General features: G+C 46.0%; 1 protein-coding gene across 1 annotated transcript in view; it reads left to right on the forward strand.

Annotated features, from left to right (window-relative positions):
- ALDH16A1 (aldehyde dehydrogenase 16 family member A1) overlaps nucleotides 1-26035 on the forward strand; it is a 30053-nt gene extending 4018 nt beyond the window's left edge. Inside the window, exons 3-18 of the mRNA XM_033960790.1 lie at nucleotides 10855-10957; nucleotides 11098-11224; nucleotides 11298-11476; nucleotides 12905-12982; nucleotides 14006-14190; nucleotides 14367-14519; nucleotides 14945-15142; nucleotides 15342-15440; nucleotides 15620-15756; nucleotides 16190-16295; nucleotides 17326-17495; nucleotides 17703-17870; nucleotides 20062-20266; nucleotides 20358-20543; nucleotides 25389-25514; nucleotides 25751-26035. Coding sequence (XP_033816681.1) covers nucleotides 10855-10957; nucleotides 11098-11224; nucleotides 11298-11476; nucleotides 12905-12982; nucleotides 14006-14190; nucleotides 14367-14519; nucleotides 14945-15142; nucleotides 15342-15440; nucleotides 15620-15756; nucleotides 16190-16295; nucleotides 17326-17495; nucleotides 17703-17870; nucleotides 20062-20266; nucleotides 20358-20543; nucleotides 25389-25514; nucleotides 25751-25924 — 2394 coding nt within the window. The 3' untranslated portion in view covers nucleotides 25925-26035. The remainder of the gene's footprint in view (nucleotides 1-10854; nucleotides 10958-11097; nucleotides 11225-11297; nucleotides 11477-12904; nucleotides 12983-14005; nucleotides 14191-14366; nucleotides 14520-14944; nucleotides 15143-15341; nucleotides 15441-15619; nucleotides 15757-16189; nucleotides 16296-17325; nucleotides 17496-17702; nucleotides 17871-20061; nucleotides 20267-20357; nucleotides 20544-25388; nucleotides 25515-25750) is intronic.
- Nucleotides 26036-27918: the final 1883 nt, after the last annotated feature.

A 27918-nucleotide genomic window follows, 5' to 3' on the forward strand; every position in this document is an offset into this window, starting at 1 on the left:
CCTTCCATCCCCGTGGGAGTCCCGTGGGCCAGAGTGGGGTCCTCGTGGGAGTCCCGTGGGTTAGGGGGGATTCCCGCGATCCCCGTTCCCGTGCAGACCTCTAGTGTAGAATCGTCTAACCCTGCCTAACCACAATGATTCTCTAACCAGTGTCCGGGAATCTCCCTGCCAGAATCGGTTTAGCGGCCGCAGAAGGGAATCCATAACCCCCTCCCCCATTAAGATGACTAGCAGAAGGGATGCCCAGTCCCTCCTGTCAGAACCCCCAAAGCCCTCTCAACCCGAATGTTCTTGGCAGGAGGAGTGCTTTATTCCACCTACCACCCCCCAAAGACATCCCCTGGCGTTTCCATTCATTTGCTTACCACAGAAGTCAGACTTACTGGCCTGTAATTCCCTACTTCTTACTAGAGAATGACACGAGGACAGATTTTTCCCCCGTCCCCGCAGAAACTCATTTGCCCATCCTGGAGAGTTCTTTTCCTGTCCCGTTCCTGCAATCTCTGTCCTCATCTGCACAAGCCTCAAACACTTTGAGGCTTATGCGGTTAAGGCAGAGCTTACAGGAATGGGACGGGGAAAAATTTCTCCCTGTTTCATTCTCTATTCCTTACTTCCACTTTTTATGTAGAGGGACCACATCCACCCTTCTCCACTCCTTCGGTACCACTCCCGACTCTAGAGACTTATTTAAAAGGTCAGTCAGCGGAGCCACCAGCACTTCCCTTAAATTCCTTCAGCATCCTCGGATGTACACCATCCGGCCCCATCACTTTGTCTCCTTTTATTTTAGCTAGCTCCTCACGAGCACAACCCTCCGAAAGTAGATTAGTGTCTACCAGTCCTCCATCCCTATTCATGTGATGCATGTTGGGAAGAATAACCCAAATCATAGTTATTGGATGCTAGGGTCCATCTTAGAGGTTCGGGCTCAAGAAAAAGATCTGGGTGTCGTCATGAACAATATGCTGAAACCTGTTCAATGTGTAGCTGTGGCAGTAAAAGCAAACAGGATGCTAGGAATGAATAGGAAAAGGATCATAAACAGGACTGACAAAATATCATAATATCTTTATGTCACTCCATGGTGCGACCTCACCTGGAGTATTGCATTCAGTTCTGGTCTCCTTATCTCAAGAAAGATATAGCAGCACTAGAAAAGGTTCAAAGAAGAGCAACCAAGATGATAACGGGGATGGAATGCCTCATATATGAAGAAATAGAGTTTAGGGCTTTTCAGCTTGGAAAAGATACAGCTGGGGGGAGATATGATTGAAGTCTACAAAATCCTGAGTAGAACGGAAATCGGAATAATAGGGACTGTACCGAAATGGTTCGCCGACTTCCTACAAAATCGCAAATACATGGTGAAACAGCAAGAAGTATACTCCAACCCTTGGAAGGCATTCTGTGGCGTCCTACAAGGCTCCCCATTATCCCCAATCCTATTAATCTATTCATGAGCTCACTGGGTCACATAACCTATAACCATTCTAATATTGCCGAAAAAATCTCAAAACAATATAGATAAAATCCAAACCTGGGCAAAGGACAAGTCGAAACTGAACGCCACCAAGACCAAAGCCATAGGTTTCCGCACCGCACAACAGAACGTCATATCTAACCTCATTCTTTCATCAGGCATCACTCTCACAATGGAAAAATCTACCAAGGTACTCGGCTGCATCTTAGACGACACTCTCACAATGGAACCACAAATCTCTAACCTTCGGAAAAAGACAATCTACACAATGCGTCAACTGCGACTCACAAGACCATATTTTCACCCACATCACTTTGCTCTAATCGTTCAGATGATGGTCTTACTTCAACTGGACTATTGCAACTCCGCTTACCTTGGCATTAACACCACTCTTATCCACAAGCTACAGCTCATCCAGAACACAGACTAATCTACAAATTAAAGAAATATGATTCAATCACAATCTTCACCAGGCAACTACACTGGCTTCCAATATCATCCCGAATAATTTTCAAAACTCCTACACCAGATTCTGTACGGAAACTCAGCAGCCCCCCTCATCCAACTGTTCTCTATGGTTTGGTCGACATCAAGTAGAATCCTTAACAGAATTCAACTAAACCTGCTATCCACAAAATGCCTCCACTACAAGTAAATTTTCCACTCTGTGCTAACTTATCTGGGTGTAAAAACCTGGAATGACCTACCAGAAGCAATCAGGAAAGAGACAAACTAAACTGCATTCAGGAAAAACCTGAAGACCCACCTCTTTGACAATTAACTGTTTCAGCCTCTGTTTAGCCCCTCCCCTTGCTTCTCCATGGCCACCCTACTTCTTTCCCTCTTCCTCTTTGATCTGTCGCCTTGAGCTTGTATAGGTTTGTGTGACTCACAAATGGAAGATTAGATTAGAATGGATACAAGTGGATCGATTTTTCACTCTGTCAAAAATTACAAAAACTATGGAACACTCGTTGAATTCAACGATGAGTTCATACTGTCATACGCAGATGACATCATAGAAACATAGAAATAGACAGCAGATAAGGGCCCACGGCCCATCTAGTCTGCCCACCTTAATGTCCCTCCCCTACCTTTGCCCTGTGAATAGATCCCATGTGCCGATCCCATTTGGCCTTAAAATCAGGCATGCTGCTGGCCTCAATCACCTGTAGTGGAAGACTATTCCAGCGATCAACCACTCTTTCAGTGAAAAAGAATTTCCTGGTGTCACCTCGTAGTTTCCCGCCCCTGATTTTCAACGGATGCCCTCTTGTCGTGGGACCCTTGAAAAAGAAGATATCTTCCTCCGCCTCGATGCGGCCCATAAGATACTTGAACGTCTCGATCATGTCCCCCCTCTCTCTGCGCTCCTCGAGCGAGTATAGCTGTAATTTGTCAAGCCGTTTTTCGTATGGTAGATCCTTGAGTCCCGAGACCATCCGGGTGGCCATTCTTTGCACCGACTCCAGTCTCAGCACATCCTTGCGATAATGCGGCCTCCAGAATTGCACACAGTATTCCAGGTGGGGCCTCACCATGGATCTATACAATGGCATAATGACTTCCGCCTTACGACTGACGAAACCCCTTCGTATGCAGCCCATGATTTGTCTTGCCTTGGACGAAGCCTGCTCCACTTGATTGGCAGACTTCATGTCCTCACTGACGATTACCCCCAAGTCTCGTTCTGCTACCGTTTTTGCTAGGATCTCGCCATTAAGGGTATAAGACTTGCATGGATTCTGGCTGCCCAGGTGCATAACTTTGCATTTTTTTGGCATTGAAGTTGAGTTGCCATGTCCTAGACCATCACTCCAGTAGGAGTAGGTCGTGCATCATGTTGTCGGGCACTGAATCTTCGTCTGTTGTGCATTTGCCCACTACATTACTCAGTTTGGCGTCATCGGCGAATAATGTTATTTTACCTCGAAGCCCTTCTGCCAAGTATCTTATAAAGATGTTGAATAGGATTGGGCCCAAGACTGAGCCCTGTGGTACTCCACTAATCACCTCCGTCATTTCGGAGGGGGTGCCGTTCACCACCACCCTTTGGAGCCTACCTCCAAGCCAGCTCCCAACCCATTTCGTCAATGTGTTACCTAATCCTATAGAACTCATCTTGCTCAGTAACCTGCGGTGTGGTACGCTATCGAATGCTTTGCTAAAGTCCAGGTACACGATGTCCAGGGACTCCCCAATATCCAGCTTCCCCGTTACCCAGTCAAAGAAGCTGATCAGGTTGGATTGGCAGGATCTCCCCTTAGTAAATCCATGTTGTCGGGGATCCCGTAGATTCTCCTCATCCAGGATCTTATCTAATTGGTGTTTGATTAGAGTTTCCATTAGTTTGCTCACTATCGATGTTAGACTCACTGGTCTGTAGTTTGCTGTCTCCATCTTTGAGCCTTTCTTGTGGAGTGGAATGACGTTAGCCGTCCTCCAGTCCAACGGGACGCTGCCTGTACTAAGGGAGAGGTTGAAGAGCGCGGACAGTGGCTCTGCCAAGACATCACTCAGCTCCCTAAGCACCCTGGGGTGCAGGTTGTCCGGCCCCATTGCTTTGTTAACCTTGAGCTTTGACAGCTCACCGTAGACACTGCTGGGCGTAAACTCAAAGTTACTAAACGGGTCAACTGAGCCAACCCTTGTCTGTAGCTGAGGGCCGAGCCCTGGCGCTTCTCGGGTGAAGACTGAGCAGAAGTATTCATTTAATAGTTGGGCTTTTTCCGAATCCTTTTCCACATAGTCTCCGTCTGGTTTCCTAAGACGTACAATCCCGCCTGAGTTTTTTCTTCTATCACTGATATACCTGAAGAAGGATTTATCTCCCTTCTGGATGTTCTTTGCTAGAGACTCCTCCATGAGGAATTTAGCCTCCCTGACTGCTGTTTTGACGGCTTTTGATTTGGCCAGGTAGTCTGCTCTAGAGTCCTGCTTCCCTGATTGTTTGTAAGAGATGAATGCTTTTTTCTTCTCCTTGATCAGGTCTGAGATCTCCGCAGTAAACCACTGTGGCTTATTGTTCCTTCGCCGTTTACTTACTGATTTTACATAGCGGTTTGTTGCTTCTTGTATGGTTGCTTTCAAAGTCGACCACATGTCTTCCACGTTATTGGTTTCTTCTTGGCTTTGTAGCGCCTGGTGAACGAAGTCTCCCATTTCTTTGAAATTTGTGTCCTTGAATTTGAGGACTTTGGTTAGTGTAGTAGATTTAGTGAAACCTTTCCTGATATTGAACCATACCATGTTGTGGTCACTGGAGGCCAATGTGTCGCCCACCGAGACCTCTGTGACACTTTCTCCATTGGTAAGTATCATCCTCCTCTTCATCCCAACTAGCAACCAGTCTGATACAGCCCAAAAATCTCAGACAAACAACCTAAAACTAAATGCAGCAAAAACCAAAATTCTTTGCTTTCATAGCCCACAACAGACAGCTCCAACACACATCACCCTCCAAGTAGGTAACACCCTTGCAGTAGACAAATCCTCCAAAGTTCTAGGCTGTATTTTGGACTCCACCCTATCATGGATGCCACAAATCTCCAACCTCTGGAGGAAAACCTTCTTCACTATGAGACAACTGAGTCTCATCAGATCATACTTTCACCAACAACACTTCACCCTGTTCATTCAGATGCTGATTCTGTCTCAACTAGACTATCTACACCAGCCATATCCGCAAACTGCAGCTCATATAGAACATGGTGATAAGACTCGTATTCAGACTGAAAAAATACAAATCAATCTCCAACTACCTCAAACAATTTCACTGGTTACCCAACTCAAATTATACCTAGGCTCCCTCTGTTTTCTGTAACCCCACCAGCCCTTCTGTTATCCAGCTCTTTGAATCTGTGTTTGTTCTACTGTTACCTGCCCTGAGCTTCCTGGGAGGGTGGGAAATAAAATAAATCAATCCTTGTAATGTATATCTAAGCTTCTTTGCACTGCACTGATCTGTTCTTCATAAGTCACCTTGAACCTTTATAGGCATAGCACGACGGATAAATCCGAGATTAGATTAGAAGTTACATGGATATATGATTAAAAAGAAGAGGAAATATTTCATCCAATGGATAGTTAAGCTCTGGAACTTGTTGCCAGAAGAAATGGTAACAGCGGGTAGCATAGCTGGGTTTAAAGAAGGTTTAGATGAGCTCCTATTGACAGACATGTGGGAAGTCACTGCTTGCCATGGATCAGGAGTATGGAATGTTGCTACTCTTTGGGTTTTTGGCTTGGCTAATGTTGAAAAAGGATACTGGGCTGGCTGGACCACTGTTCTGACTGTGTGGGAACCAAGAGTTTTCTCTGCTTTCACGCTTTTCATTATTTCTTTCACACATATAGATGAGTTTGACTTTTCCCCATTGCTTTACTACAGTAATACCTACGATGAAGTCACCACTTTACACCGTAATGGTACGGAAGGAGTTTTGGTCCCCACGCACAGTTTTGTGTGTTATTAGTGTGGTATTACCAATTTGTATGTTTTAGTGATGCAGTTTTTGGATGAGACTATTACTTTATTATGTAGTCAGTATTTTATTTATGGCACGCACTTATGTTTTCATGTTTTTAAATTAAATTTATTTACTAATCAAGTCATCTGTTCCAACAACTTCATTCCTTTTAGAAATAGCGAGTGCTTGGCTGCTCTCGGGTGTCTCAGGGTTAGCATGTAATTACCTGAGAACTATTGGGGGAGCTCTGTGGTTCAGTTCTGTGCTCTGCAGCCTTCAATTATCTGCTCGATGCTGGGCATTTCTGGCTGCTGTCTCGTTACCTGAGCATTGCTGACTGTCTTTGGTTACCTGAGCATTGCTGACTGTCTTTGGTTACCTGAATGTTGCTGACTGTCTCTGGCCTCTGTCTCTTGTTACATGAGCATTGCTGGCTGTCTCTGGCCTCTGTCTCTTGTTACCTGAGTGTTGCTGACTGTCTCTGGCTGCTGTCTCTAGTTGCCTGCTCATTGCTGACTGTCTCTGGCTGCCGTCTCTAGTTACCTGCTTGTTGCTGACTGTCTCTGGCTGCTGTCTCTAGTTGCCTGCTCATTGCTGACTGGCTCTGGCCACCGTTTCTAGTTGCCTTCATAAGAACATAAGAAGCACCATCTCCAGATCAGACCTTCGGTCCATCAAGTCCGGCGATCCGCACACGCGGAGGCCCTGCTAGGTATACACCTGGCTTATTTTATAGCCAACCATATCTTTATATGCCTCTCTCAAGGAGATATGCATCTAGTTTGCTTTTGAAGCCTAGGACTGTCGATTCCGCAATAATCTCCCCTGGGAGAGTATTCCAGATGTCAACCACTCTCTGTGTGAAGCAGAACTTCCTGATATTAGTCCTGAACTTGCCCCCCCTTAGCTTCATTTCATGTCCTCTTGTCCGTGTCAAATTGGACAATGTAAATAATCTTCTCTGCTCTATTTTGTCGAATCCTTTCAGTATTTTGAAGGTCTCGATCATATCCCCACGCAGTCTCCTTTTCTCAAGGGAGAACAATCCTAGTGTTATAAGTCTATCCTTGTATTCCAGTTTCTCCATACCCTTCACCAGTTTTGTTGCTCGTCTCTGCACCCTCTCCAGCAGTTTTATATCCTTCTTTAGGTAGGGAGACCAATGTTGGACGCAGTATTCCAAGTGTGGTCTGAGAACTATTGGGGGAGCTCTGTGGTTCAGTTCTGTGCTCTGCAGCCTTCAATTACCTGCTCGATGCTGGGCATTTCTGGCTGCTGTCTCGTTACCTGAGCATTGCTGACTGTCTTTGGTTACCTGAGCATTGCTGACTGTCTTTGGTTACCTGAGCGTTGCTGACTGTCTCTGGCCTCTGTCTCTTGTTACATGAGCATTGCTGGCTGTCTCTGGCCTCTGTCTCTTGTTACCTGAGTGTTGCTGACTGTCTCTGGCTGCTGTCTCTAGTTGCCTGCTCATTGCTGACTGTCTCTGGCTGCCGTCTCTAGTTACCTGCTTGTTGCTGACTGTCTCTGGCTGCTGTCTCTAGTTGCCTGCTCATTGCTGACTGGCTCTGGCCACCGTTTCTAGTTGCCTTCATAAGAACATAAGAAGCGCCATCTCCGGATCAGACCTTCGGTCCATCAAGTCCGGCGATCCGCACACGCGGAGGCCCTACTAGGTATACACCTGGCTTATTTTATAGCCAACCATATCTTTATATGCCTCTCTCAAGGAGATATGCATCTAGTTTGCTTTTGAAGCCTAGGACTGTCGATTCCGCAATAATCTCCCCTGGGAGAGTATTCCAGATGTCAACCACTCTCTGTGTGAAGCAGAACTTCCTGATATTAGTCCTGAACTTGCCCCCCCTTAGCTTCATTTCATGTCCTCTTGTCCGTGTCAAATTGGACAATGTAAATAATCTTCTCTGCTCTATTTTGTCGATTCCTTTCAGTATTTTGAAGGTCTCGATCATATCCCCACGCAGTCTCCTTTTCTCAAGGGAGAACAATCCCAGTGTTTTAAGTCGATCCTCATATTCCAGTTTCTCCATACCCTTCACTAGTTTAGTTGCTCGGGTATGGAGAAACTGGAATATGAGGATCGACTTAAAACACTGGGATTGTTCTCCCTTGAGATGGATAGGCAAATGGCTGGAAAACCGAAAGCAGAGAGTGGGCATAAATGGGAAGTTCTCCGACTGGGAGAAAGTGACTAGTGGTGTACCCCAGGGCTCGGTACTTGGGCCGATCCTTTTTAATATTTATATCAATGACCTGGAGGAAGGAATATCCAGTGAGATCATCAAGTTTGCAGACGATACAAAACTATGCCGGGAAATCAGATCGCAGGAGGATAGAGAGAAACTCCAGAGCGACTTGTGTCGGTTAGAAACATGGGCGGAGAAATGGCAGATGAAGTTCAATGTGGAGAAATGCAAGGTAATGCATTTAGGCAATAAAAATAAGGAATACGAGTATACAATGTCAGGTGCAACTCTGGGGAAGAGTGAACAAGAAAGGGACCTGGGTGTACTGATAGATAGGACCCTGAAGCCGTCGGCACAATGCGCGGCAGCGGCAAAGAAGGCAAATAGAATGTTGGGCATGATAAAGAAAGGAATCTCGAGCAGATCGGAGAAAGTTATAATGCCGCTTTATAGGGCAATGGTCAGACCACACTTGGAATACTGCGTCCAACATTGGTCTCCCTACCTAAAAAAGGATATAAAACTACTGGAGAGGGTGCAGAGACGAGCAACAAAACTGGTGAAGGGTATGGAGAGACTGGAATATGAGGATAGACTTATAACACTAGGATTGTTCTCCCTTGAGAAAAGGAGAATGCGTGGGGATATGATCGAGACCTTCAAAATACTGAAAGGAATCGACAAAATAGAGCAGAGAAGATTATTTACACTGTCCAATTTGACACGGACTAGAGGACATGGAATGAAGCTAAGGGGGGACAGGTTCAGGACTAATGTCAGGAAGTTCTGCTTCACTCAGAGAGTGGTTGACACCTGGAATGCCCTCCCAGAGGAGATTATTGCGGAATCGACCGTCCTAGGCTTCAAGAGCAAACTAGATGCATATCTCCTTAAGAGAGGCATATAAAGATATGGTGGACTATAAATTACGCCAGGTGTACACCTGGCGGGGCCTCCGCGTGTGCGGATCGCCGGACTTGATGGACCGAAGGTCTGATCCGGAGATGGCAGTTCTTATGTTCTTATGAGAAAAGGAGACTGCGTGGGGATATGATCGAGACCTTCAAAATACTGAAAGGAATCGACAAAATAGAGCAGAGAAGATTATTTACATTGTCCAATTTGACACGGACAGGAGGACATGAAATGAAGCTAAGGGGGGGCAAGTTCAGGACTAATATCAGGAAGTTCTGCTTCACACATTGCTGGCTGTCTCTGGCCACTGTCTCTAGTTGCCTGTTTGTTGCTGGCTGTCTCTGGTCACTGTCTCTTGTTACCTGAGCGTTGCTGGCTGTCTCTGGCCTCTGTCACTTGTTACCTGAGCGTTTCTGACTGTCTCTGGTTGTCTCTTGTTATCTGAGCGTTGCTGGCTGTCTCTGGCCGCTGTCTCTTGTTACCTGAGCGTTGCTGACTGTCTCTAGTTGCCTGCTTATTGCTGACTGTCTCTGGCTGCTGTCTCTAGTTCCTGTTTGTTGCTCGCTGTCTCTGGCCACTGTCTCTAGTTGCCTGCTCATTGTTGGCTGTCTCTGGCCACTGTCTCTAGTTGCCTGTTTGTTGCTGGCTGTCTCTGGCCTCTGTCACTTGTTACCTGAGCGTTTCTGACTGTCTCTGGTTGCTGTCACTTGTTACCTGAGCGTTGCTGGCTGTTCTGGCCGCTGTCTCTTGTTACCTGAGCGTTGCTGGCTGTCTCTGGTCGCTGTCTCTTGTTACCTGAGCGTTGCTGACTGTCTCTGGCCACCGTCTCTAGTTGCCTGCTCATTGCTGACTGTCTCTGGCCGCATGCCTGCTCGTTGCTGGCTGTCTCTGAACTCTGAGGACTTTCTTAAGAGATCAGACTCCACAGGTGATCCTTGAGGGGAGGAATGCTGACCTAGTGCCTAACCCTCAGTAAGCCTGGTTCTAAGAGAGAGGTTGTAGAGGCTCAGCATTAAAGATAGTTTTTCACAGCAACCTGTGAACTACTATCTGGGAAAGGTAAACTTGAGTTTCAGTAGATTATATCATTGTAGTTCTCTTTTTTAGCTCAGCAAAATCGATTAGGCAATAGTGTAACCTTTAGAGTCTCTGTAGGGTTTAATGCAAAACAGTGTTTTAGCCTAGATTAGTGTTTTAGGTTGCATTTCAGGGCATCCCTGCCAGCTACACTTGCAATTCACACTGCAACTGGGTGACCCCTGCTCACTCTTGGCCCACTCCAGACACACGATAGGTATGTGGTGCGCAGTCGTGCATCACTGCATTTTTGGAAGAAAGGCAGGAGAGGGGAGATAAGATAAAAGATGTTTAAATACCTACATGGCATAAATGCACATGAGTCGAGTCTCTCTTTCAATTGAAAGGAAGTTCAGGAATGAGGGGGGGGGGCATAGGATGAGGTGAACGGGGATAGATGCAGAAGTAACTTCAGAAAACACTTTTTCATGGAATGGCCTCCCAGTGGAGGTGGTGGAGATGAGGACTGGATCTGAATTCCACCCCCTTCAGTACTGAGCTCCTAGGTGCACCAGGTACATTGACATGATTTTCAACATATTTCCTTGTAAGCCTTTCTCTGGCCTGTTCTGCGCAGAGCCTCTCAGCTGTGACAGCAGGGGCAGAAGTTTAGTTGGGTTTTGCATTTAGATGTGCCAGGAGACCGGATTCTATTCTTTCCAGGTGGTGCTGCTTGTTTACTCTTCCTCTTCTGTCCTTCCAGGCATGGCTGGATGCCCACGGACGCAGCTTGGGTCACTTTGTGGACGGCAGGTGGCTGAAACCCGAGGGAAGACTTACGTACACCACCAAGAACCCTGCTACAGGTAGTCCTTAAGCTAGCAGGCCATGTGTCAGGATTTTCCTAATGCTTCTCTGGGCACTGGATGTCCTTTTGTTTATGCTTTTTTGTAGGGGGTAAGGGGACCTCGATACCCCGGCTCAATGCTGTTCTTGCTTTCTGCAGGCGAATCTCTGGCTACGACCCTTCAGGGAGAGGATGAGGATGTAGAGACAGCCGTGCAGGCAGCAAGCAAGGCCTTTAAGTCCTGGAGCCAACTCTCCTGCCATGTCAGGGCCCGATACTTATACAGGTGAGAGAAGATAAAGGGTGGCGTGAACGTTCAAAGTCGCATCTGCTGCTGATCGCTTCTGTTCTACTTGCAGTGTGGCTCGCACTGTGCAGAAGCACCAGCGTCTGCTGAGCGTACTGGAGAGCCTGGACAACGGGAAGCCCATCCGCGAGTCCCGGGATTGTGACGTGCCGCTTGTGGTCCGTCACTTCTACCACCACGCTGGCTGGGCCCAGCTCCGCGATGTGGAGATGAGAGATTGGAAGCCACTGGGTGAGTCTCCTCACATTGTCGAGAGCTGACAGTATAAAGGGGTACCACAGACCCTCTCTGTCTAGTCTGAGAGGCCCCAGAAAGAGACAGATATTATATTACATTACATTAGTGATTTCTATTCCGCCTGTGCCTTGCGGTTCTAAGCGGATTACAAAATTAGAAGAAATCTGGACATTTCCAGGAAGTTTACATATCAAGTACATATCAAGTTTACATATCAGGTAAGAATAACAATACATTCAGGTTATAGAAGATTATTACATAACGTTGAGGGAAGAAATATTCTGGTTACAGATGGAGGTTGCTTGTTTAGGTTTCTGAATATATTTTGGGGATATGGTTTGAAGAATTGGCTAGGAGATACTATAGGGGTGGTATTCATGAAGGAATATGCATGTGCAAGTAGGATGGAGGTTAGAATGATGGGAGGTGTTTTTTGAATAGAAGATATGCAGCCTGAGGTGTCCTAGGAAGAATTTTAGCCCCTTGTCACACTACGCAGAGATCTGTGGACACAGTTCTGGTGGCTGTATTGGATAAGAGGGAAGAAACATAAAGTAGATATGTGGGGGATTCTTTTTAGCGGTGGGGAAGGGAATGTATAGAGATGTGGGAGATTTATTGGCTTGGGGAAAGAAACAGAACTATGATGGCAGATAAAGGCCAAATGGCCATGCACTATCTTCTCCTCTCCCTGTAGGCTAATACTCTTTAACATTTGTATCTCCTCTTCCTATAGGCTAAGGCTCTTGACACCTGCATTGTGAGGTCATAGAGCTTTATGGCTATAGAAACATGAAGGCAGATAAAGGCTGAATGGCCCATCCAGTCTGCCCATCCGCAGCATTCACTATCTCTTTCTCTCTCTAGATTACTCTTGAGCCTATCACTTCTTAACTTCATCCAGTGCCCTTTCATGCTAGAATTTTCCTTCATTTGAAAAAGGCTCACCTCCTGTACATTAATGCCACAGAGAGATTTAAACATCTATAGAGAGATGTGGGCAGTGTATTGGTTATTGGGACGGGGGAGTGGATGGTTTAGAGATGTATCTACTGTGTTGGACAATACGAAGAGAGGGAATTAGAGTGGATTTGTTTGCCTGCCCTGGATTCCTTTTTGATCTTTACTCGATCTTAGTATGAACCTCCGTTTCCTCTTGGTATTTGTATTCATTTATTTTTACCCCAACTTTTCCAAGGTGGGTCACAATAGAGTACATACACAAACAGAATCACGTACAGTAAAACAAATCGAACATAAATAAAACTTAAGAGTGATAATGTAAATCCTCCTAAAATTACAAAGAGGCTACCAGTGCCTTGCATCAAAAAACTCTTGGTAGGAATCAAGAGCTTGCGTCTGACCCAGTGGTGCATTGGAATCGTGGCACTCTCATCGCCCAGTTCTGTTTCTATTCTACAGGCGTGGTCGCTGCGATCGTCCCCTGGAATTTCCCCCTTATGCTGCTGACCTGGAAGATCTGTCCTGCGCTGGCCATGGGTAGGTTGTGTCACACAGAGCACATTTGAGGATACCATCCTTTCCTCACTTACCACTGGAGCTATTTGTCATTTCTTCACTTACCACTGGGACTATTTCTACCTTCCCTCTTTGGAGTTGGAGTTGGAATTGGAAGTAATTTTGGGTGGCGGAGTCAGTGAAAATGGACCAACTCCAACTCCCCCTTCAAAATATATCTATCTTAGCTTATTGCTTATTTTATTTTTTTCTCAAATTCTTTATTCATTTTTTCATCTTACATCAAGTACACAATATTACATCATTTAAAACTTTTACACATCACTTGAATTTCTTTCTATTGTCATCGTAAATACATAAATTTATTCCCTTCCCACCCACCCTTCCCACAAATATTTCAATCAAAAATATCATATAAATATTGTATTCTTATCTATTGATTTTGCTTATTTTCATTGACAGCAATTTTTTTTTAATTTCTTTATTCATTTTATAACTTACATCAAGTGTACAGTAAACAATTATAGTACAACATCACTTGAAAATCTACAATATCATACAACAAGAAGATTTAACCCCCACCCCCCTCTCAAATTCATATACAACTAAAATATACCACATGAAAATAATATCTTATGTCATTCATATATATATATTATAATTTTTTTTAAATTCAGGTTCTTTGTTTGAACTTCAAATAAATATATTTTGTGGTCTTATTAGTTCTAATTTTCTGTATAAAGAAACATCTTCTGTTTCTGTAATTAATCAAATGTCTCTTAGAGTTACTATATGTCGTCAGAGTCCAAGTGGAAGGTTTTGTGCACTGACTTCACAGCCCTGCTTAATACACAATACTTACTAACACATCTGGTTAAAAAGTGCTCGTTTCATGCTCTCATACATTAGGAAGCTTGACATGATTTCACCCCATGCTCCAGGTAGTCAGTTCGAGCTGAGTCATGAGCAATAAAGGGATCTGCCTCCGGCAGACCTCTGTCGCCATGCCCTTGCTAAGCCTGCCATGCTCTTGCCCTTGCGCAGGAAACACAGTGGTGCTGAAACCAGCAACGTACACTCGGCTCACCGCGCTCCTCCTGGCCGAGATCTGCACCGAAGCCGGCCTCCCGCCTGGCGTCTTCAATGTGGTCACAGGCTCCGGGGCCTTCGGTAGCAAGCTGGCTATGCACCCGGGGGTGGACAAAGTGGCGTTCACCGGATCCACTGAGGTAAGCCGCTTTGGAGGCACTGCAGCTTAGTAGAACACGTGACTTGAGGGGAGGAGAAGGGGCAAAGAGAGATGAGTGTGAGATATCTGACTTGCACATGATTCACTGTGACATAGGGCCTGCAACTGTTCCCTCTCCCCCAGATCACATTGGAGGACTTCTTTTCACCTTTGTAGGTGGGCCGCACACTTCGGAAGGCCACAGCCGGCACGGGGAAGAAGTTGTCTCTGGAGCTGGGGGGCAAGTCCCCTTTCTTGGTCTTTGACACGGCAGATCTGGACAGCGCCGTGGAAGGGCTGGTAGATGCCATTTGGTTCAATCAGGGGCAGGTGAGCACAAGCGATGCCCCCTCTCTAACCCCAGCACTGGCTCTTTATTCTCTCCCAATCTCCCTCTGCGTAATATGCAACATTGACCGGTGAGAGAGAAATTTGGCTGCCCTGTAGGACTTGGCGAGAATAAAATTCTCTGGTTCCAAGTCCTCTGTGACCTTCAGACCATCACATGTTCTCCAGTAATCTAGCTGTAATTGTAAACTGTTTGGGAAGGTACGCTGAGAAAACTAATGGTGCCTCATGTTGGAGCTCCGAGGATTTGGGATGGGACGGATGAGAAGTGGTAGACCGTGAGGACTCTTAGATCTCCGTCAAAGGTGCAAGTATGGCTCCTGAATGCACAGACAAAGAGGGGCAGGCTGAGGAGAGTCTGAGGCTGCCTGGGACCAGGAAGAGCGTGTGACATCCCTCTTTTGCAGGTATGCAGTGCTGGCTCACGGCTCCTGGTGCAGGAATCGATCGCCAGTGATCTGATCAACAAGCTGAAGCAGAGAATGGGACATCTTCGGCTAGGTGACAGCTTGGATAAGGCGGTGGACATGGGGGCCCTGGTGGACGAGTCACAGCAGAAGACCATCACAGAGTTCGTGGAGGAAGCACGGGCCGAGGGAGCTGAGGTACTGGAGGTGGAGGGGAGAGATCTGCCTGCCCTCCCTCCCAAGCGTAGTCTGTATCTGTATTCCCATGCTTAATCCGTCTTCTGCCTGTTCTTCGCTTTAATCTCGGTGTCCACTTCTGTATGCTCCTGTGCAGATACTTTCCTTCACCCCTGCTGCTCTGTGCTCACCCTCAGATGCTGTTCTCTTTGCCCCGCAGATTTTCCAGGCATCGGACCCCCTCCCAAGGAAGGGCTTGTTCTACCCTCCCACCCTGATCACTGGGGTGGACTCCACATCTCGCTGTGTCCGAGAGGAGGTAAGCCATACATTCCTGCCACCTCCCCTTTCCCAACCTGTGCAGCCTCTCAACTTCCTAAAGGCAGACAAACGATGCATGTGACAAGTGAGGGCTGGAGCATCTGTGCCTCTTCCCATGTCACCCTTCTGCCAGGCTTCGCATGTGCTCGTTATCTGAATAGCTTGTTCCCATCGCAGATCTTTGGGCCAGTACTGGTGGCCATGAGCTTCCGGACATCTAAAGAAGCCATCGCACTGGCCAACAACACTCCATATGGTCTGGCGGCCAGCATCTGGACCGAGAACCTGCCCCTGGCACTGGAGGTGGCGCTCAGGTAACATCTGAGCCCTTCCTTCCTCGTGCCCACCCCCACTCCGAAATAGATATCGGTTTTATAAACCACCAAAATTTAGGCATTGAGATGAATCATGCTGACGATGAATTCTGTATTGGCATCTTGGTGCCCAGATTCTGTTATAGAATACCGGTGTAATTCGCTGTTAACGTATTAACACTTAGGCATGCCCATTTTATGCCAGGTCAATTAATGTGCATGCTTAAGTAACAGAATACGCATATGGATGTTGGACATGCCCACTCTCTCCCTCCCCCCCCTTTGCATTTACACATTTGGTGACATCCTGTGCATACAAATGTTTACGTTCGCATGTGTAAACACTGAAAAGGTGATAGGATTACGGGGATTGAGTTTATGAATTGCATGAATGAGATCTTTTCCCTCTTCTTTCCCCCCCCCCCCATTCCAGTTTAAAAGTAGGTACCGTCTGGGTAAACGGACACAATATGTTTGACGCTGCAGCTGGTTTTGGTGGATACAAGGAGAGCGGATTTGGCCGTGATGGGGGAAAAGAAGTAAGTATTCTATGGGTGGGGAAGGTGTTGGGGGGGGGAAGAAGACTGTGGAGCAGTAAGAAACATTCATTTAAAGAACCTGTGTGAGGCGTTCCATCTCTCCCCACCCCCAGGCTGCTTTCGAGTAGGGATTTTTATCTAAGTACGAACAAATTATCTGGCTCTCGAAGAAAGTCAGCAGTTTGGCGGAAATCCTCAGGTCTTATCATTTGAAACTTTGCATCATTTCTCTGAAATAGCAGGGAGGAGTCGCATCCCTCTGCTGCAGCCTAGGGTTTCAGAACAGAAGGAGCCCGAGAAATGTCCAGGGAGGCAGGGAAACGGGGAAGCCAGAAGGGGGGACATGTAATCCCAACACATGGTGGTTTCCTGACGTTCCTGAGAGAGCGAGGAGTGCTCTAGATTTTTAGCATGGGCAGGGGTGAAGAGAAGAGGAAAGGGAGAGCTGAGCATGGGTGTCGTGTATACGCAGGAGGTACGCAGTCTATTCAATTAAAATGTCTTTAAAGTCATGTCTAAATTAACAACCATAAACATCAGTCTTTGCAAACCTATCATAGGATGTGGGACATCTGTACATTGTTTGTCGCTTCATACTCCTGTTAATGTTTTAATTATTATTGTACAACGCTTAGTATCTCAGGATAAGCGTTTAATCAAATAAACTTGAAACTTGGGGAGATGATGTTTGGCACCCAAACGATCCCATTTGAGAAGAACAACAGATCCTTAAACATTGTCACTTTGCCGGGGGGAGGGGGGAGCTTTCTGGTTGCTGCTCCGGCTTAAGGTTGAAATTGTATTACAGTGTATGAAGATGTGTAGAAAAGTGGACCAGAAGCTTGTTAGGAGAGGAGGGACGGGGCATAGGAATAGTTCTGGGGTAATGAAGAGACTTTGTATTTTGTTTTTTGAAAATGTGCAACTTTATAAATTGTAATTTTATTTTTGAAATGTCAATTTAAAAAAATCTCTTTCAATCCCTTTGGTACCTCCCTCTCTTCTTCTTTTTCTCCTGCCTTTCTTGCAGGGTCTCTTCGAGTATGTCAGACCAGTCTGGGAAGATCCACCTCATCCTAACCCTGGAGATATAAATTACAAAACTTTTGCTGCCTCATATGGAGTACAGCTGCCTCCAGTTCCTGGCCAGAAGGAGGTTAGCCAGGCCCTGGTCCATGTGCAGGAAGCCGAGGTTCCCAGGTAAGAGACTTAACTTTCCTGCCCAGAATTCCCCCTCGCTGGTATATCCCTAAGAGCCTCTGGAATGCCCCTGTTCACTTTCCCCAAGTGTCTTCCTGAGATACTTCTCCCCCCTCCCTCCAATGCCATATTTCACCCCTGAAAGTCCATCTGCTTTAACCCCCTCACTGGTTCTTCTCCTTGTTCCTTCTATGTCTCTCACTGCAGTGTGAATCGAACCTACAAACTGTACTACGGCGGGGTCCAGAAGCGACCTGATGCCATGTACTCTCGGCCCATCTATAACCCCAGCGGGAAGGTCATGGCCTACGTGGCCGATGGCAACAGAAAAGATGTGCGAAATGCCGTGGAGGCAGCACACAAGGCAGCACTGGGGTGAGTGGGCTCTGTGTTGTCGTACGGTATCACCCCCTTCCAGGAGCCACTGTGATTTTCTCACAGCTTCATTGAACTGGCAGGAAGGGAGCCTTAGGGGGTGTACCACAATAAAGATGGCTACCCGCTGTGCACATTGCCTTGGCATTGGGGAGATTCCTTATTATGTTGACAGCTGAGAAGGGTGTTTGATGTAAAGTAACTCTGTTCTAGAGTTTGTTTTGTGAGGGGAGCAGGGTTGGGGAGCGGCAGTCACACGGCACTTGAAAAAATGGCAAATAGCACAGTGGCACCTTGATAGCAATGGGATAAGCAAAATTTTTATTATTTTTTTAATTGAATTTTCAAATTAAGTATACACAAGTATCCACTTGCTACAGAAATGCAGAGAAACATTAAATAATAAATTAATCAAAAAAGTATTACAAAATCATATCTTCCTTAGACCACAATTATTGGAGGTAAAAACCTAAAAACTAAAGAAGTTCCAATAATGAGGGGGGGAAAAAGAGAAAAACCTTAAAGGCCTTAACACGATACAGCTATATCCAACTATTTCCTGTCAGTCCTATATCTTAGTGATCTTCTTTAAGTCTATGAAGGCTTTCAACTGACTAGGTTCATAAAATATATATTTTAACTTACAAAATTTAATCAAGTATTTACAAGGATAGGATAACCTACAGGTTGCACCCAGTTCAAGGAATTCTTGTCTGTATGAAGGAAACATCTTCCTGTGTTGTTTTAGTAACATCGGGGTATATCCACACCCTATGTCATCAAATTCTTTTAAATCCTGTTCAAAAGCAAACGATGGAATGGGCAAAATGAATAGGAGTTTAAGCTGCTCCCCCACCCCCCTGACACACACATGATCAAAAATAAACCTGCACTAGAGTCTTTAACCTTTAGGGAGTTTGTACATAGGACTGATAACGCACCTCTGATCTAGAAGCCGGTCTGTCTGAAGATCATGTTTACAGCCCCTGTGCTCCCGTGAGTTATCACCACTATCCTACCTCCTTCTTGCACTTTAACCCCCCCCCCCCCCCCAATGAAGAATGGAAGACAGAAATGGCTTGGGAGGGGAAGCTTTAGAGAGGGCTAGAGCACTACAGCCTTGCCAACTAATGTTTCCTAAGTTAAAGCACCCTGGGGGAGTCGCACAGTACGTGCAAAAAGACCATCTTCTGAAACTCTGTCCTCAGATAAGTCACTCTTAACATTACCATTCTCCTCCACTGCCAATTCCAGACTTCATTCCTTTCATCTTGCTGCCCCCATATGCCTGGAATAAATTACCCGAGTTTGTCCGTCAAGCCCCTTCCCTTGTTTAAAAGCAGACTGAAAACCCACCTTTTTGATATAGCTTTCAATCCTTAACCCTACTCCTCTGCCCTCCAACTCAGCCTGCTGATTAACCATTCCCCTTAACTGTATCCATGACATCCTGTTTATCTGTCTTGACTGTTTAGATTGTAAGCTCTTTCGAGCAGGGACTGTTTTCTTCTTCTTTGTGACTCTGTACGGCAAAAACCTTGACGTTTGCTCCATATGCCTAAACATAGCCCATAAAGGTGCAATTACTTTGGTACGATATTACGTTCCCCCTTCCCCCACCAGTAAAACGAGCCCTTATAGAGAGATAAAGGCAGATAAAGACTATGGTCTATCTAGTCTGCCCTGCCATTCCATCCACCATCCCCTCCTCTCCCTTGGAGATCCAACGCACTTGTCCCAAGGTGTCTTGAATTCAGATATGCTCTTCGTTTCCACTACCTCCACTGGGAGGCTTTTCCAAGCATTCACCACCCTTTCCGGGTAAAAGTATTCTCTGAGGTTACTTCTGAATCTGTCCTTTGGTGGAAATGCTGCTATTTTGAAACACAGTGTAGAGGCCTCTCCCTTTGTCATTTCTTAATCTTGCTCTAATCGTCCTTAGCGTCCCCACCAGACCAGACCAGAATCTGTAGGTTGCACCTCTTGACTGGCAGATTCTGGTTCTGGACAGGTCTGGTGGGCCGAAAGGATATAAAATTAGCAGGTAAGACTAATTTCTCCTTGTAAAGGGAGGATTCCCTTTTTAGAAGCGGACAACAAATGGTGGGGGAGACTTGCTGAAGCACTGTGTCTCGAGGACTGTTAGTACCAGCAAGTATTAACCTTTGCCTTCCACCCTGATTCATTCCAGCTGGGGTAAGCGAGCCGCACACAACCGGGCCCAGATTGTGTATTACATGGCAGAGAACCTGGAGCTTCGCCGGGAGGAGGTGGCACAGAGGCTCAGCTCTCTGACGGGGACACCCAGACCAGAAGCCTTGAGGGAAGTGGACGCAAGTATCCAGCGGCTCTTCCATTGGGGTGCTTATTGTGATAAGTACGGGGGCACGGTGCAGGTGAGATCCCTAGGAAAAGAGGGCGGGCTGTGGGAACTCTAGTCTACCATTGTTCTTTCTCACCCTCTCTCCCGTTCTTTGACCCGTGTAGGAGACCCTCTTGTATGGAGCCACAGTGCTGATCCGAGAACCCTTGGGTGTGGTGGCCATAGCCTGCCCAGATGAGAGCCCCCTGCTGAGTTTCGTTAGCCTCTTTGCCCCGGCCGTGGTGAGGGGCAATGCTGTGGTGGTGATCCCCAGCGAGAGGTACCCTTTGCCAGCTTTGGACTTTTATCAGGTACTTTCCCCGCCCTCTTCCCAGCTCCCCCTAATAAGACGCAGACGGGGACTCTCGGACGCTGACTCCTTTTCACTCTTTGTCTGTTTACTTTTCTCTCTCCCCCTGTCTATTTTGTTTGTTTTCTTTTTTTAATCTTTTAGAGTTCTGCCAGCTGGTTACATGACATAAGTGAAGTTCATTACTATGGGCGAATGTCCAGGCCACATCCATGGTAGTTTTCAAATCTGGCTGTTTTTGTTATAAGGCACTTTATCCCAGGACAAGCAGGCAGCATATTCTCACATGTGGGTGACATCATCCACGGAGCCCCGATGCGAACAGCCTCGCAAGCAGACTTGCTTGTAGAACTTTAGAAAGTTCACAACTGCCGCACCGCGCATGCGCGAGTGCCTTCCCGCCCAACCTAGGGCGCGTCTTCTCAGTTTTCCATGGAGCCGAGAAGTCCTCTATTCGATGCTCTGCGCTAGACTTAGTCTTTTTGTGCCTTCTCTCATCGCGGTTCGTGTATTGTTTTTCTTACAGGGTTGCTCTGTTTTCTTTTTTGCGTCTTTAATTTTTATATATTTTTTTAAATTTAACTTTTTCTTTCATGTCACGGCAGGGCCTTCCCCGCGGCCTCAGCCTGCGGACTTCGACTTGGCCGCAGCTGTTTTTCCTTCTATGTCCCAACCGGTCACAGGCTTTAAGAAGTGTAGCCATTGCCAGCACGCGATATCCCTCACTGACCCACATAGGTGGTGTGTTCAGTGTTTAGGGCCTGACCATCGTCCGGAGTCGTGTACTCGCTGTGCTACTCTTCAGCTTCGAGCCATTAAACGTCATCGAGTTCAGGTAGAGAAGATTTTTGGCGGTATGGATATTCCAACCCCAGCTTCAACTTTGACCCCGAATCCGGTCAAGTCTTCTATGGGGCTCTCGAGGCCTACCTCGTCCTTAATTAAACCTTCCTTGTTTGGAAAGTCCTCATCTTCGAGCAAATCCTCTCCTGAGGAGCAGCTCTCCTCACTGTCTCCCTCAGGTAAGGTAGTTCAGCAGCCTCCTTCGGACATGCCACCCTTAGAATGGGTAGTCATGAAGCTGCCCAAGCACCATGTCTCTAAATCAGGTGTTATCCAGGGTCAGCAGGCAAATATTCTCACATGTGGGTGACATCATCTACGGAGCCCCGATGTGGACAGCCTCGCAAGCAGACTTGCTTGTAGAACTTTAGAAAGTTTGCGACTGCCATACTGTGCATGTGCTAGTGCCTTACCACCCAACCTAGGGCGCGTCTCCTCAGTTCAGATAGCTAGCTAAGAAGCCAACCAGGGGAGGTGGGAGGGTTATGAGAATATCTGCCTGCTGTCCCTGGATAACACCTGGATCATAGCCTGCAAATGGGGCACCGAGACTTGAGGCTCTGGTACATTTGCAGCGGCTATAGTCTCTGAGGAAGATGATGAAGAATGACGCTTCGTTACGGTAAGTAACTGTGCTTTATGGTCTGTTGCTGTGTTATCTGATTGATCAATTTGCTTTCAATGTATCGAGGTGCCCTCCACATTTTTCTGTTTTTTTAATGTTCTCTACTGTAAGGGGCTGCTCTAAGTTGAAATATGTGGAAAAGATGTTGGCTTTTCATGCTGCAAGTTGGAAGAGAAAACTAGGCCCTATAATTCGAGCATCTGTATCTTATGATCATTATAGGAAAATGCTAAAAACTTACTTTCCGTAAGCAATCTTGGGGGGGGGGGGGGAATAATGTGGATGTAAAGCACGTTTTCATTGTTCTTTTGTAATTCTCATTATGTTAACCGCATAGAACTGCAGGGTGTGTGCCTTATACAAATGGAGAGTTATGTTGTGTTTGTAAGTATGTATACTTTTCTAGTGATTAATCCGAGCTTAGTACATGTGTGTATATGGACTGTGTTCCTACACATACCCACAGTGATATTCGCGAGCACACACACTACACACACACACAACACACCACACACACACACCAAACACATACACACACACCACACACACACACACACACCACACGCACACACCACACACACACACACCACACACACACACACCACACGCACACACACACACCACACACACACACCACACACACACACCACACACACACACCACACACACACCACACACATACCACACACACACCTCACACTCAGCTGAGTGTGTGCCAAGTTGTAACGATTTGTGCGTGTTCAGTAGAAGGGAGAAAGAAGCTCTCCTCAGATTTTTCGGAGAGCTTTGAAAACTGATTTGTTTAAACTTCTTTTAGGTAACACCTCTAATGAGTATTAATAGGTCTTAGTCTTCCGTACTGATCTAATTGTTCTTTTTTATTTTTATTTTTTTTACAATCTAATTATGTAAACCAAATTGAGCTCTTATTTCTAGGAGATGATTTGGTATATAAGTCTAAGAATTAGATTAGATTAGAAGAGTGTGGCGCAGTAGTCAAAGCTACAGCCTCAGCATCCTGCGGTTGTGGGTTCAAACCCATCCTTGTGACCCTGTGCAAGTCACTTAATCCCTCCATTGCCCCAGGTACATGTGATAGATTGTGAGCCCACCGGGACAGACAGGGGAAAACGCTTGAGTACCTGAATTAAATTCATGTCAGCTGTTCTGAGCTCCTCTGAGAGAACAGTATAGAAAATTAAATATATAAATCCCAAATATCTTACTTTGGGAAAACGTTATTACTCATTACAAAAATCTGTTAATGGTCCCCAAATCTTCTGAAATTTACCAAAATGGAGGGGTGTGGGTGGGTAATAAATATTAAATCCTATAATGTATAAGAGTATTTAACTGTTTTTGATGTATTGGGAATAGAACTTTTGTAAGGGGAGGGAGGGTTTTCTAACTTGATATCAATTGTTTAGATATTAGGAATAGTTCATAATATTCAAAATATTATAGAATATAGGTATTGGCTGAAAAGTTATATTTTTAATGATATATGAAAGTTAATCAAGTGTATATTTATAAGTTCAAATGATTTTTCTTATACACTTGTAATATGTAAAAATGAATAAAGAATAAAAAAATATATATATATATATATAAATCCCAAAGTTATTCCTAAGTCAAGTTTCTTTTGTCATTGCCCTCTAATCTTTTCCCATTTGATGGATCAGATAAAGGATATTTAACCCATATATCCATAAGTGCCAGTTCTAATCAAGAAATGAGTCTTTATTCCCTGTAACTAAAGGCTTTTCTGCTCAGAGGTTCTCTGGTGCAAGAGTCTTAATGTTCCTGGCCAGATTAACCTGGATATATTGAAAATGAAAAGCAAAATTTAATAAAAAGACGCATTTTTAAAGAACGATTTGTGCATTGGGGACAATTTTGATGTCTGATAATAATTGGTAGAAATCAGCGGGAAGGAGCAGTCTGATTCGTGAGCCATTTCTTCGCTTAGAGGAAAGGAAAATACAGAGAGGCCATAAATCACTTGTCCAGATACTGCTTAGGTCAGTCTAGGGTGCACCTGGGACTCATTGCGGGCATCCTGCTGGTAGTGCCTGAAGGAGCTCCTTTATACATTAAACATTATAGACTCCTTTTCACCTCTCTCCGGTCAGCCACCTTAGAGCACTTGTATGTGATGGTGTTTCCTTGTCAAGAGCAGAAGGGCCCTCCCTGCTTACCTTCCCCTGGAGTGGAGTTTTCAAAGCTCTAAAGCATATTTGTTGCCCTTCCCTGGTATGCATCCCCCTGGTGGATGTGGGGAATAGCCTCCCGATGGAGGTGGTGGAGACAAAAACTGTGTATGAATTCAAGAAAGCGTGGGACAGGCATGGGATCTCTTAGGGAGAGGATGATAAAGTGGATGCTGCGGATGGACCATTTGGCCTTTATCTGCCATCATGTTTTCTATAACCATAAAGCTCTATGACATCACAATGAAGGTGTAAAGAGCCTTAGCCAGTAGGGAGAGGAGGAGATAGTGGATACTGCGGATGGGCTAACTGGATAGGCCAATTGGCCTTTATTTGCCATCATGGTTCTATAACCATAAAGCTCTAGGACAGGGGTGTCCAACCTTTTGGCTACCCTGGGCCACATTGGCTGGGAAAAAAGTTTCTGGGACCGCACAAACGCGCAAACACTGCAGCAAGACAGAGGAGGGAGCCGGTAAGACGGTAAACACCCGGGGGCAGCAGAGGAAAACGCTGCATCGCCACACAAAATACTTCACGGGACGCATGCAGCCCTCAGGCCACAGGTTGGACACCCCTGCTCTAGGACATCACAATGCAAGTGTTAAGAGTCTTAGCCTATAGGAAGAGGAGATGCAAATGTTAAGAGCCTTAGCAATTAGGGAGAAGAGGAAATAGTAGATGGGCCGTTTGGCTGCAGATGGGCTGTTTGGCCTTTATCTGCTGTCATGTTTCTATAAAGAAGAAGTTGGGTGTGTCTGAATGGACTGCAGGGGGAATTAGGTGATATTCCAAAGAAGTGACCTCATCTTCCTCCCCACCCTCCTTCCCAGACTGCATGCGGAGGGTATTCTTCCTCTGCTAGAGTACAGGGAGGTACCAGACTTTACACTGCTTTCTTAAGTAGGAGCCTGGCATGTTTGCATGCAGTATTTGTGGGAGTGCGGCTCAGCCATCAGCTTTGCAGCACTGTTAAAATGGAATAGAAAGTTCTGTCTGGACCATAGTGTCTGGATGCTTTAATGCAGGTTTTTGTCTACTTAAATTCCTCAGTCTTCCTTTGTTGAAGCTGCTATTATAATCCTTGGTGAGAATGCCTCACCTCACAAACCATGCGTTCTGCTGGTTCACTGCCCTCTGTAAAAGTCTCTCTCTTTCCCCTTCTTAGGTATTTGATACATCAGACCTCCCTGGGGGTGTGGTAAACATTCTGACGGGGGCCCGTGATCATCTGACCAAGTCTCTGGTGGAGCACCAGGATGTGCAGGCCGTGTGGTACTTTGGCTCTGAGCAGGTGCGTTCTTCACATCATTCACTGCACATTGATACTATCCCACGCTTCGTAGAGCTGATTCGTTATGAGCTGCAATAGTGACACGTGGCCTCTGGGTGTTGTGGAACTACTGGCCTGTCTTGGTCATTTCGCCTCTTACTCTTTAACCTCACAGCTTAATTTGGGGGGGTTATGAGCACTGTTGAGGCATGTAGCTTTCCTGGACATAATATAGCTGCATTCTTCTCTGGTTACAGGGTTGCAAATTTGTGGAGTGGTCTTCGGCAGACAACGTGAAGCAGACTTGGGTGAACTATGGCGCTACCAGGGACTGGGCTGATGTTCAGCAGGGGGCAGGAGAAGAGTTCCTGTACCATTCCACGCAGTGTAAGAACATCTGGATCCCCATGGGAGAAATCTTTGCCAACTAGTGGTCCTTGGACTTGATGTAACTCTTTCTCTGCGACAAAAAACAAACAAATCCTGAAGCATGCTGTAATAACCAAAACATTTTGTAAGTGTATTAAAATGATTCTCTGTAGTATTGTGTAAGGCCTACACTGCACCAGGGGTTATAGGCTGTAACCTTTTCAGTAAGAAGCAAGTCCCAAGATGACGATCTCTGATATTGTGGGGTTTGCACTGTTTTTCTAACCCACTACTGCTTCCTGGTATGTTCGGCATGCAATTAATTAAGAGAGTTAGACTCCCCTCTCTTCCTGAGAAAAGATGCTCCTGAGGCTGCTGGAGTGTCTAGCCACGCTTGGGTGGTTTTTTTGAGGAAGTTCAGGACACTGGTGCATCCACTGTGATCCCTTCCAAGGAGTCAGTGGGAGTTTTATAACCAAGGCACTTGGGCAGAATAAACATTTCTTCTAAGGGGACTTTCCATGAAGTAGCTTTGCAGCCCCCCCCCCCCCCCCCCCCCCCGGCTTCTTTCCTACATGCACAGACAATGAGCTGATCTTAACCATAAGCATGTTTGCAGAGCACTTTCTCTCAGACCTGAGAGGAGCAAGGAGATGTAACTGTGGGTAGACTGGGGTTTATTTGTGCTGTGGTTTGCCACTGTATATTTAGATTCTGAGAAAGGAGCTGAGACCTTTGTGCACATATGCTCTGAACCTGCTGAAGGCCACTGCCCTGTGACTCATCCTCCCAGCCACACTGGGCTGGGGACGGTGGGGGAGGGGAAATGCAGTTTCGGTAAGTCTCACTGTAAGTCCGAGGGAGGTGGACGGTGGCGCTGGCGCCAGGGCTCAGGGTAATGGAAAGCTCTGAAGACCCCCGTCTGGATTGGGGTGATGGAAGCCTTTGGCTTTTGAGAGTTTCCACTCTCAACCTCCCACATTTTCTCCCTTCACTGGTTCACTCCCCCTCCAGATCAGAGGCTTTGTTTTTCCACTTTATGAAGAAGGTGATGCTTTTTAATGAGTGACTCCCTACTCCCCACACACATACACTTTCTGTACTGGGAGAGAGTGAATCAATGTGAGCCTATATTTAGCACAATTACTGAAAAAAAGCCTCTGTGCCTGCTACATGGAATTCTATCCCAAATCACCAGTTTAGGAAACCCTGCTGACACCTTATCTAGGAGCTGTGTGTCCCACCTGTGTCCGCTGGAACAGAGATCCAAATTAGGGGAAAATCTTGTCCCTTTTCAATGCTGGGTTTAGGCCTGGTGCTCTGCAGAAGAGACTGAACTGGGCCTGGCTATGCAAGTGTGTGTTCAGCAATTTTGCAAAAATACATTTAAATAAAAACCCCCAAAAACTTTTGCTGTGAGAAGAAAGGGGAAGGATGTGAGACTGGAGGAGAAAGCAGAGACTAATCCAAGGCCCTTAACTCTAGCAGGAACACGGAATAGGAAAGGCTGGGGGAGGGTTACGGTCATTTGCCAGCTCTCAGCATCTTGTCCATGTGTTCCTGTTGGTGTGTCTGGCATCATGCATGAACTGGTCTAGTCCTTTTGCTCTGTTGCAGAGAGGTAGGTTCGATCCTGGTTGAGTTAGGGAAATCAGGTCTGCAGCTTCCGTGCAGTGGTTGAGAGTTGCACAGAGAAAGCCCATAACAGATGGTACATGCAGAATCCATGCACTGAACGTGCTTCCCTGTGATTGAATTTCCTTTTTTTTTTTTTTTTTTTTTGCTTGTGTAGCTGAACAGGTCATTTGTGCTGCTGGAGTGTTCTGCTCTTGCCACCGCTAGAGATGAGGTACTGGGGGTCTGCCCCATGCTGGCATTTCATTTTGTTTCAGTGGCCAATGCATAAGCACATAAGAACCTAATAAGAGTTTCCATACTGGGACAGAAAAAGTCTGTCAAGCCCAGCATCGTGTTTATAACAGTGGCCAATCCAGATCCCAAGGAGTAAAACAGATTTTAGCTGCTCATCCTAGGAATCAGCAGTTCATTTCCCCAA

This window comes from Geotrypetes seraphini, chromosome 10 (assembly GCF_902459505.1).
Source record: "Geotrypetes seraphini chromosome 10, aGeoSer1.1, whole genome shotgun sequence".
NCBI lineage: Eukaryota > Metazoa > Chordata > Amphibia > Gymnophiona > Dermophiidae > Geotrypetes > Geotrypetes seraphini.